The sequence below is a fragment of the Dama dama genome, chromosome 11 (genome assembly GCF_033118175.1).
Source record: "Dama dama isolate Ldn47 chromosome 11, ASM3311817v1, whole genome shotgun sequence".
NCBI classification, from domain to species: domain Eukaryota; kingdom Metazoa; phylum Chordata; class Mammalia; order Artiodactyla; family Cervidae; genus Dama; species Dama dama.
In genome coordinates, this window is record NC_083691.1 from 17979597 (window position 1) to 17992073 (window position 12477).

The 12477-nt window shown below is 36.8% G+C and overlaps 1 protein-coding gene across 11 annotated transcripts in view; it reads right to left on the reverse strand.

Annotated features, from left to right (window-relative positions):
* Nucleotides 1-12477, reverse strand: part of KIDINS220 (kinase D interacting substrate 220) — a 90174-nt gene that overhangs the window by 60033 nt on the left and 17664 nt on the right. For 9 of the 11 annotated variants that reach the window (XM_061154779.1, XM_061154782.1, XM_061154774.1 and 6 more), the window contains 7 exons: nucleotides 10730-10828; nucleotides 9736-9837; nucleotides 7039-7137; nucleotides 5180-5377; nucleotides 3392-3490; nucleotides 1377-1475; nucleotides 161-259 (listed from right to left, as the gene is read on the reverse strand). In XM_061154779.1, coding sequence (XP_061010762.1) covers nucleotides 161-259; nucleotides 1377-1475; nucleotides 3392-3490; nucleotides 5180-5377; nucleotides 7039-7137; nucleotides 9736-9837; nucleotides 10730-10828 — 795 coding nt within the window. The remainder of the gene's footprint in view (nucleotides 1-160; nucleotides 260-1376; nucleotides 1476-3391; nucleotides 3491-5179; nucleotides 5378-7038; nucleotides 7138-9735; nucleotides 9838-10729; nucleotides 10829-12477) is intronic. The other 2 variants (XM_061154783.1, XM_061154781.1) reach the window with 1 other exon arrangement.

Here is a 12477-nt window from a genome sequence, read left to right on the forward strand (position 1 = left end):
AGAACAGCCAAGACCTCACAGCATCCAAATCCCACACAGATAACCCCAGTCAGTAATCTCTCCCTCCACAAAATAACATGAGACTCCCCTAAGTCCACCAGGTATACAGGTTGGTCTTACCAACTGCCCTATGCTCTCTGCACAAATGTTTTATTACTACCTTATCGATGGCAGACACTTTGGCTCCTTTATCCAGCAGCAGCTCTACCACTTCTATGTTTCTCATCTTGGTAGCCTTTATAAGGGGTGTTTCACCATCCTGTGGGTACACATAAAAAGGTTTGCCAGATTAATACGTTTAGTCTTTAAAGTCACATAAACACACATCAAGAAGTCAAATATCTGCCCAGTCTACATCGAAAATGTTCTCAAGAAAACAGAGTTGCAAAAACTAACAAGAAAGTGCTTTTCCTTCCACAACCAACCATTTGTATCAAAATACTTGCATGTCACTCAGCCAAGCAAGGGTTGCACCCACTACTTACTTATTAAAGAATGATCTAATTGCTTTCAAAACCAAATTAAGAGAAAGAAGAGACCAGTTCAGCACTGTATTAGGAAAAAGCAAAATGTGGTCAGAGCAGCTGACACACAGTTCCAAAAGAAAAAAGATTCCAAGGAGCCACGGCCTGCAAACCAGAAGGTATCCCAGGGCACTGCAGTCACCATCACTGGTTCAGACAACACTGCTCCAAATCTCTGGTAGATGAAACGGGGCTGTGTTACGGGTGCTTCCATAAGTCTACTTTATTCATGAAGAACTCCTGCCATTTCACTTCAGAATTCCAAATATACTTTCCTTATGAACTACTACTACACAGAAGGCCAAATATAATCACTGAGGTCTTACACAGTTTTATACTTTTCACATGGAGTAAAACAGACTAAAGTGGTTGGTTTGAGGAACCAATAACCACACGAAATGATCTTTTAAAAAGAAACATGTTTGGCATTCCAAACAACAGGAGCATAAAATAATTCTGGGGAAATGACCCGGCCACAGTTTATGAATGGCTGATATTGTACTTTCTGAAAGTATCTAATTAAAATAACAAATTACACAGTGTATTCTGCTGTGAATACACAACTCCTAAAAGGATATAAAGCTACTCCTCAACTTAATACAGACCACTACCAGTAAAATTCTAATATCCAACAGTTGTAAAAACTGAAAAAAAAATAAGCAGTACTAACATTCAGCACTGCTGCTGCTGCTACTAAGTTGCATCCAACTCTATGCGACCCCATAGACGGCAGCCCGCCAGGCTCCCCCGTCCCTGGGATTCTCCAGGCAAGAACACTGGAGTAGATTGCCATTTCCTTCTCCAAACATTCAGCACTAGGTATTGCTAAAAGGATGGAAATGTCATTTATACCTTTGTGCATATTTCAGTGTCAGGATTGCACTGTAAGATGTCTCTCACCATTGTTGCATTTCCTTTCTCAACAGCCCAATACAAAGCAGTTTTATTGTCCTGTATTAATTAGAAAAATCAACACTCACTTCATATAAGACAGAATATTAAAAATTCATCAGTATTAACATTTCTGTCAGAAAGCATTAATATATCTTACCAAGAAGCAGCATGAAAGAAAATAATAATCCTTACTGTACCTTGCATTTACTTGTGGGAAATTCTTTACAAAAGAAGTCGAGGAAAACTTAACATTTCTTGACTAGGAAGCAGCATCCCCACACAGCTGATAGGGTAAACTATGCTTCTGGAATACAATTAGGTTTCAGGACCCCACACTGTGTTGGAGGTCTTCAGGACTTGAGCTGTGTCCTTTGAGAAGTCATGTAAATATTCTGACCTTAGCTTGTGGCTTTTCATCTGCCCAATCTTTTCAAAAGATAATGCACGAGAATGTACTACACAAACATAAGCTGAATTGTTTCTATCAATCTCAGCTTTCTTAACCTCCACCCACACCCATAAACTGATTTTCATCAGATCCTTTAAAATCCTATCTAGTTCATACACTAAAAATAGATTCAAATGGATTTTGAAAGTAGAGCTAAAGAAGAAAAACAAAAACTAATTAAAATGTTGGAAAACAGAATTGACAGACACAAAGGAGTTAGATAAAAGCCTAAATAGGTGATCAAGGCATCTACATTTAGTGAAAATATGATTTTTTTCTCAATGAATGACTTTCGGCCACTATCACACTGTTTGCTATACCAAGGTTTTCTCAACACAGTTCCCTTCTCAAAACTGCACACTAGCTTCTGAACCTTCTGAGTTTGACACTGTAGCCTCTCTGGTCCTACATCCCTTTGTACTTTACTATCTCCCATCCCACCCTCCTTAACAACCTGATTTATTCACTAGCTAAGGACTACAGTCTTTCACTTTCCCACTTTCCTAAACTTTCTCATCCCATTATTCTACTATCCTTGCCTGAATTACTCAGCCTTTCTTTATCCAAACTCGACACATTTTTCAAACTTAGTTCAAATTCTACCTTCCCTCAAAAGTTCTCCTTAATGCCTTCTTTCACCACCTCAAGACTCTCACATTTGAATCTTCACTAGGCAATCAACCATACACTATCTGATATCAAAAGTGGCATCACTTTTTATGTTTAGATAAAAACCTAAGTTTAAGTATAAACTAAATGAACTAAAACCTTCCGAACTAAAATACATGTTTCTTACAGGCAAGGGATCCATGTTAAAAGACTCTCATGGCATTTGGCATAATGTTTATTAGTTTGATTCAAAAATGGATTTGTATACAAGGAAAAACTGAGCAGAAGTGCAGACTGTGCAACAGCAAAATGGGTTGTAAAGTATAGCTTTTTCTTTTTTAATAAAAAACTTTTGACATACTGAATAAATTTACAACTTTAGGAGTGCTTTTACCTAAAATGAATAACCTTTATAGCTCTGTGAGCTGTGACTGCCTTAAACGAAGTCCACAGGCACTACCAAATGGTCCTGAGAAAGGCAAGCAAATGGGGGAAAGGAGATGAAAGATTTAAAAAAAAAAGAAAAAAAAAAACAGGAATAGAAGAACAATACATGGCTGAAGAAGACAAACAGAACAAGAACACGAAAGAAAACAAGTGACACACACTCAAAAGTGCTGCCATGTCTCACTTATCATAAACTACTAATTTCAGGATTGAATATATTTAGACATTAATAAGGGAGGTGTACTTGAAAAACATGAGCTTCTTTACGGTTCATTTCTATCTAAATCTAACTTGACATTAATACAGAAATTTCATAATAATGGCAGTGAAACTTAATAATACAGGCATCCATTAAATATATTAGTGTTTATAAGTTTAACTTCATAGGAAAACCCAAAGAATGACATTATGATCAACCAACATACATTACCAATTACAGTCACAGATAGTAGTCTGTAATCACACACACCTGTCCTCTAATGTCGATATCAGCATATTTTTGGAGAAGTGCTCGAACAATTTCCACATGACCACCTCTGACAGCACCAATTAAGACAGTATCTCCACTCTAAAAAGACCAAAAAAATAAAATAGATAATTGATGAGGAAAACAAAAAAATATTGTTTTGAAGTTAAGATTAACCATATATTAATACAATAAAATTTTTTTTTGAAATGTCTTGGGGAAAAAAGTTATCTCAGATATTTTCTGTAAACAACAAAGTTTTTAGGTAACTAGTATTAATACCTGATATTAATAGCCTGTAGAATAAGGGACAGAAGACTATACATCAAAATGAGGACATTTATACCTGAAATTCCAGGACAAAACTTTAGAAAGCTAAGTCACGCAGAACAATAAGCCATTCTATTTTGAAGGCACTCTCTCATTACAAATGTAAATTAAATAAAATGACGCCATGACTGTCAATGAACCAGACGAACCTTTGGAAATTACGTAACACAAATCCCTTGCAATCAGGTTATCTGACAAACGCCACCGACTCTAAAGGGCGCTGCCAAGCTAGAGCCATCTGTGGGTTCATCACCACGTTTAACTAAGGGGAAGGCTGGTTCCCAGAACAGAAGCTACATTCCACTCGGCAGTTCAGGCCAAGACTGCCCAGGACTGACTCTCCTCAGCACAAGGGTTAGATGAAATTCATTACCTCATAAGGGTAGCTCTGCCCTGAAATTATATTCACCAAGCAATAATCATTATTAATTATATCTTTCCCTACTTCAAATACTGCAAATGGCCTTTTTTTTTTTTTTTTAAACTGCTAAATTACAAATCAGTTACACGGGTTTGAGTTGGATTATTCCATGAGCTATGGCTCATCTCAATCTTAAGTGGGCCCCGGTGGGCTACAATTCAAGATGCAGGCCCTTGAGAACTGAGTCTAATGCCACAATGTAGTATCTTAACTACTACATTAAAAGTATAAACCCATGGCAGAAACATTTTGAGAATATTAGCATTAATGTGGGTTCAAACTAGGAAATTAACACAAGGTTCTAAATATTTCATCGCTTACTATGTGCCATGCACTATTCTAGGCTCTAGGAAATAAGTTAGACAAGGTCCCAGCTCTGGGAGAATGTATAGTCTAGAGGAGACTAACCAACAACATACAATAAACAAAAATAAAAAATAAGATAAATGTAATGCAAATAAAAGAGAGTGATGTGATAGAAAGTGACTGGGGAGTGACTCTGGTCACTGAGAAATCAAGACTATTGTGTACAGTATGGGTCTTTAACACAGGGTAGATGGTGGGACCACTTACTGAGATGGAGAAGTCTGAAAGGAAAGCAGGTTTGGGATCAAACAAACAAAACATCTGTTTTGCTGAAAATAAAGAGGCCCATTAGACACTCAGGTGGAGAGTTTAAGTGGAAATGGACATGCAAGTGTATACTTCTGAGAAGAGGTCAGAGCAAGAGATACAAACTTGAAAATTCTATTAAGTGTTAAGAGTGGTACCTAAAGTCTTAGAACAATGAACACCAGCCATGAACAAGACCTACAGTAAGGATGATTTTAAGATCACATTTTCAATAACAATATTATTTTTAAAAAACTGAAAAGAACACCCTTCACAAAGATTAAATAGGTTTTAACTTATTAGTTTTAAAGGTAGAAATAAAACATCTTAAATATGTTATTCAGGAAGAATGTTGAAAGGTGTTGAGAAGTTAAGGTACCTTCCATCAACATCACTAATGGAAGACAAGTTCTAAATAGACAACCTACCCTGTCAGGTATGTTCACATATGTCCCAGCATCAAGGAGATCCTGTACAATTTCTGTATGTCCCTCCTTCGATGCGATCATCAAAGCTGTATTTCCATCCTTATCTGTTAAATTTACATTTGGATTTCGCTTCAAAATTTCTTTCACTGACTGTGTGTAGCCTCCTTTTACTGCCACAATAAGTGCAGTCATTGAATTCTAAAAAACAAACAAAAAGTCCAATAAATTAGTCATTTCAGACAACTTAATTTATGCCATAGTCAAAAAACTGATATAATTAACAATTATTTCTGATAATAAAATGCCAACATAAATAACCAGAAACATACCAAAAGTGGTCAGGAAGCATATTTTCCATTCTTGAAGATGCATTAGTTCTCTTCAGTCAGGAGGACTGACATTAAAATCTTTAAATGATAACCTAAATTTGGACTCATTTACAATGAACAAATCCTCTCACTAAAGTACTGAATGGTAAAATAGCTGACAGGATGATTCAAAATTAAACACATTCTAAATGAAATAATTCAAAGTAAGGTTAACAGACTTCAAACAAGTAACAGTCTACAATAAAATCTATACAAAAAACGTAAGTGAAACAATGAATTAAAAAGTATAGAATATTTCAATAACAGTGTAATATATTCTTCTTTCTTACAGTGACCTGGAAACCACATTTTAAAAACTGTCTTATTTTTAGTGTTTCTTTTAAAAACTGCACATTTAATTTATTAACAATAAATCACCTAATACAAGAATCTGACTCACTGCAAAACAAATATTAAAATTTATTCTTGAGATTTTTATGTAGTTTGAGATAGCATGCAATTTCCTTACAGAAATATTTTAGTTGTTATATCAGCCCCTGGAACTAAACCATAACTCTCAATATTAAATAACATAGCCTTTTCAGATTCTTCAGCAATCAACATAGAGACAGGCCACTCATCCACTTGATAAACTGCCCAGAAAAGAGGCAGGTGAACAGTATGGCTTCCAGGGTTGAGTAAGAATCATGCTCTGTCTCCACACAGCACTAACATATTCCACACCCCTTGAAGGTCGGCAGTGAGCAGCTCTGCCACCACGGAAAATAGGAGGAGCTGGTTGGTATTATGCCAAGAAGTCAAGTATGACTTAGAGCCCACTCTTGTTACACTGCAGCCACAGGTTTGCTAGCAACTCTTCTCAGAATCCTTTATGATCCACCTCACATAATCTAATAATTATGGTAACAGAAGACTATATTGTTTCCTGTGCATAAACATCATCTCCTTTAACTATATTCTTAGAAGTTCAAGAGAAAAGTGATGTGATAGTCTCCTCCACCCCCAGCAACTCTGGCACAGGTCAGGTGCAAACAGGGACTCAATAATGAATCCATAACTCCTAGTCGCTAAGATATAGGAACCAATTTTTAAGCTATCTAGGTTTTGACCACTGATTTCTGATATTTTAAAATCAGAGAAGTAAAACAAGTTACAGCTTAAAATATCAAAAAATTATGGCATTATTTTAAAATTTTAAAGAAAAGGTATTTTGAAAGAACAGAAATTCTTTCCACATTAGTAATTCAAATCATTTGATGTGGGAAGTACTTTAATTTATACTAAGATTACTAAAAGATATTCCTTAGAGCTTTAGCCTCCTAAAATTGATGTGCACTGACAAAAACTCCTTAAGAGCACATGTTTGTAATATATAATATCTAAATTTACCAGGATAATAGATGTTTGTTTTTCTAAGTATCACTTAGACACTATAGGGAAATTTTTCTAGACATATGCTAAGGAAAAAATATTCTCTCTCTCAAAACTAAAAATATCTACTACCAGCAGTTAAGTAGAAAAGATACTTACAGCTCCTTCTTGATCAACATCAGCTCCCATGGCCAATAAATGTTTTACACATTCCAAATGACCTTTTCGTGCAGCCCAAACCAAAGGGGTGGTTCCATACTATTAAAAGAAATAACAAATTTAAAATTATTATTGAAGATATATTAAAAGAAACTAAGCTCTCAACATTAATTTTGGTAAAAATCACATTGAGTATTTTAGATTACAGTTTACACCAATCATAATTTTAAGCCTAGATGAATCATATTTTTCTCATTTTATTTCTCCCAAATAGATGGTTAACCACTGGATGAAATGTATTTTAACCAACTTTAACTTTCATAATCAGTGACAATTTTTCATCATAAAGTCATACAGCCTTTAATTTCCAACACACTTTCTTTGCTTCCTGTATCTTGTGACATATGAAGTCGAACAATCTGACTACAGTCAAAAAAAGTGATAGCTACGTGCCAAATACGGTTCTAACTAGTTGACATAGGTTAACTTGTGTAATCCTCATCACAAGATTAAATACAAATCACAATATTACATTTTAACAGATGAGCAAACAAGACCCCAAGAAGCTAATTACAGGCTCGATGTCACAAAGCTACTAAGAGGTGGAGCAAAATCCATGAATCCAACAAGCCTGGCTTCAGCCTGTGCTCTTCACCACCACCCTAGATTCACCTCTATGCTTGATAAAATAAACATCAGCTGAGAAATGGCACTCAAAAGCACCTTCTGCTGCAACATGACTCAAAAGGCATCAGAGAATATATATCATGCATAAAATCAACGCTTTACCTTTGGGGAGATTCACATGGCAATGAAAAGACACAAGAACACCTGCAGTGACATTTGACTACATAGGAGACTGCAGATTGACATGAACGCTTAATGAATGCCTACTTTTTATAACAGCCTTGACTAAGAGAACTTCTGTGCACTAATGGAGGTATGGGCAGTGAATACTGACAGTACAGAAGAAGAGGCATCCACATTGACTGGGTGAGTTAAGGAGACTTAACAGAGAAGATAACATTTCAACTGAGCCTTGAGAAAATAAATAGGAGTTCATCGCGCAGAGGAGGTAGTAACATTTTTAACAGAGGGAAAAGAGTAAACAAAGAGACACACTTCACAGAAACTCATAAAAGTTCACAGAGTGGTAGACCATCTTCTGCATCCAAAAGTGCAGTGTATTTGTAGAGCAATGGCAAGAAGTGAACCTGGGAAGAAAGACTGGGGTCAAATTGAAAAATCTGGGCTTTGAAACCAAAGATGCTAGAAAAGCTCCCCCAAAGCAAGAAAGAATGATATAATCAAACATTTCTCAAATATGTGGGTTGTGCTCAGTCGTGTTCAACTCTTTTGCCGACTCCATGCACTGTAACCCACCAGGCTCTTCTGTCCATTGAATTTTCCAAACGAGAAAACAAAACAAGGTTGCGAACTCCTCCTCCAGGAGATCTCCTCAACCTAGGGACCGAATCCGCATCTCTTGTGTTCCCTGTACCAGCATGTAGATTCTTTACCACTATTGCCATGTGAGAAGCCCTATTTGGGGTATTAAGGATTTTTTAAAAAGTGAATAGAACAAAATCCTGGGGAGCTTTCTGGAACTGATGGCACATGAGCTGAGAGTGAAGGATGACTAGAAGTCCAAGAAAAGAAGGAGGAGAGGGCACTCCACATTGTGAAAGAGCACCTGCCAGGAACTCAGGAACCTGCATCATCTGACAGCCGAGCAAAGGTAGTCTGGGGTAGAGACAGCAGGAGAAAGGGAGGCAAAGACTATCTTTATGCATCATAACAGGGACTGACATCCTTAGGATTTTAAGTATGAGAGAGAAAGAACAAAACTTAAATTTTAAAGACCATCTGGGGTTTCCCTGATGACTCCGTGGTGAAGAATCCACCTGCCAGTGCAGGAGACATGGGTTCATTCCCTGGCCCAGGAAGATAACACATGCTGTGCAGCGCCTACACCCGGGCACCACAGCTACCGAGTCTGTGCTCCACAACAAGAGAAGCCAACACAATGAGAAGTCCACGCGTCACAACACAGAGCAGCCCCCGCTCACCACAGCTAGAGAAAGCTCACAAACATCGGTAAAGGCCCAGCACAGCCATAAATAAATTAATTAATTTAAATGATTTTTAAAAACATAATTTGGCAATAATACAGAGAGGGTGATAGGACTTAAGATAGAAAGAAGAGCAACAACAGAAAATTTCAAATAATGAAGCTGGGGAATCAACTCTACTTTCCTGAGAATGATGAATGTGATATAAAAGACAATGGAAAGATACTGAGTACCAATTTGGGCTTCCCTGGTGGCTCAGATGGTAAAGAATCTGCCTGCAATGCAGGAGACCCAGGTTCCATCCCTGGGTCAGGAAGATCCCCTGGAGAAGGGAATGAAAACCCACTCCAGTATTCTTGCCTGGAGAATCTCATGGACAGAGGAGCCTGACAGGCTACAGTCCATGGGGTCACAAAGAATCAGACACAACTGAGTGACTAACACTTTCAATTTTAACACCTATAGGGAACCGATCTATGAGATGTATGCCTTTGTAAGATATATTAATAAATACAAACATAAGATACATCAGTGCAGCCTCATAAGATCATATAAAAATCCTTGTAAGTCAGACACACTGAGTGGACACAACATGAACTGAACCTGGAAGATCCTGTTGACCTACCTTGTCGGAGCAGTTGACCTTGGCACCATTTTGCAGTAAAAGTTGCACTATATCAGCATGGCCTCTGCCTGCTGCCCAAATGATTGGGTAGACACTGTACTGCTGGGAGACAGACAGACGGGCGGGGAGGTAGACAGGGAGGGAGGGAAAGAAAAAGTCTTTTAGGTTGATATCTATAGCACACATTTGCTAAGAAGAGTAAATAACACAGGGAGCAATACAAGGTAATATTTTTTAAAAAGTCAAGTCACAGACCATTTAAAAACACACATAAATCTCAGAATATGTAACTGGGAATGGAGATGTACTCAACCTTAAATAAATATATATTACGAACATATTTATTTTTATAGATTCAACACACTTAAGGTAATTATCTAGCCAACAGGTAAGACTAAGAAGAAGAATGTGAAATCTTTCTTTATAATCCTTCTATCAACTTGAATAAAACTGATTTTTTTCCCAGTTGTATTAAGGCATAATTGACAAATAAAACTGTAAGGTATTTGAAGTGTACATGATGAACTGACATACATATGCACTGTGAAAGAAGTCCCCCATCAATAAAATTATTACTTAGCCTGCAGTCACAGCAAGCTTCAAGCAAAGCAGTAATGCATGTATTACAACCAATAAGAATACACAGAAAACTGACATGAGTATTTGGTAAATGTCTCTCTTCTTTAAAAGAGCTTAAGTTAAGAATGCATACCCATAGAACACAGGCAAGATGACAAAAGGATTTCAAAATCTCCTTTTGAAACGTTATATAGCTGTAATTAACATTTAAGTTGCTTTTTTGTTGATAAAAATTGAGGAAAAAAGCTTAGCTTGAGAAAAAAATTCCCTTGTGTTTTGAAATCACATTCTGAATTATCTTTAGTAAGATTGAGATCATTTTATCCATTACGAAGTCCAAAGTACAACCAATCCTAAGTATTTCCTAAAAGAACTTACCACTTGTATTACAGATGAATTTTTTGTTAACGCTTACCAGACCAGTAACACTTGGATTGGCACCATGAGAAAGCAGCAGCTCAACCACTTCAGTACGGCCTTTGTAACATGCCCACATAAGAGCCGTCCATCCTCCCTTCAGGGAAAAAAAAAGGGAGAGAGGAGGGAAATAAAACACTGGACTGTCTCCAAACACAAAAATGTCATTAATGAAGCTTCTTTTGTGAACATTCTCTATAAAACCACTGTTTTAAGAAATCACTACTATGTAGTTCTAAATACCCAAGCTCCCCAGGGAAATACAGAGTCGTATCTGGACAAAGTCCAATCTCTTAAGTCCAGTAATGATTACTCCAAAGTTTGTATTATATTTTTGGAAATTGATATAGGGAACATTCATATTGGACTCTTCTAAATGTCCAAGATTTATTTTGGCTATTTAAGTGTTTTCCTTCAGCAAACATGCTATGTCTCTAGATACTCTCCTCCTGGTGTGAGTCTAGATTTTTTTCCATAGGTGGATTCCAGCCATCCCATTCAACTCCTGCATCTAAACCCATCCTATAAATTCCAGATCAGTATCATACCTCTTGCTAAGAAAGAGAGGATACAAAGGCAATGATCTATAGATCATGATTTCCAGGGGCGAGCAAAGTGATTAAGTATGAATTAATGGCATGGTAACTTTCTATCTTCTAAGCTACAAAGCAACATTCTTTGTTTTAGCAGTGTTCTCTTTAGCTATCATGCAATTCAATAAAAGTGACAAATGTAATCAAATTATACTAAGAAGTGAATGTTTTGCTTAAAAAAAAGAAAGTCAGTATTTGGACCAATCCAAATTTGGATGCAAGAATATAAACCACTTAATCCTTTTGATTCTGTTTCATCATCACAATAGAGGTAAAATAAAATAAGCTGCTCTAATCTGAAAAAGGCAAAACTATGGAAAGGGAAAACAGACAGTGGCAGCCACGGACTGGGGAATGGGTGGAGGGGGTGGTTACAAACAAGCAGCATGGGAGTACAGGTGAGGCCATGGAACTGCTCTGCACAGAGCTACGGTGGATGAACGGCATCACAACCTGCCAAAACCCACAGAACTGAACGCCAAAGAGTGAATTTTACTGGATGTAAATCTTTAAAAAATCAACTAGAATATAGGAAAGACAGAGAGAATACAGATCAGGATGAATTAATTATATTACAAGAATATCACACAATTACTTAGAACCTGATCCAGGTAATGTCAAAAAGCAGTATTTTGAATTCTGTAATACTACAGACAAAAAGAACTGTATACAAACACTGTATTTAGTAGCAAATCTGTTTCTCTCAGGGTATGGGTTAGAAATTCTGAAACTATTTGTTTACTAGAGTTGAACAAATAAGTAAACATTCTGTGTTGATAGTGAGAGCCAGATTTCTCACAGTCAGAAGAGTGTTACAAATTAAGAACATGGGAAAGGCTTACTGTAGACTGGGTTCACAGTTATCAACTAAGTCTTTTCATTAAAACAAAAATACACCCACACACATCAACTGAGTCTCTTTATTTATATACATATATATATATACACACACACACAGAGATATACAGAATAGACGTATGTGACATGCATGCAAAAGTTAATATACCCATTTGTATTTTCTACATCTATCCACTGAGGAGGACAAGAAGCAGAGACATTCCAGTAGCAATAAGTACACCCGACACCTAGATTATTGGTTTCTAAATATCACTTTAGAATATCAAGAACTAGGGCCCCTTGGGAAACTGATTGA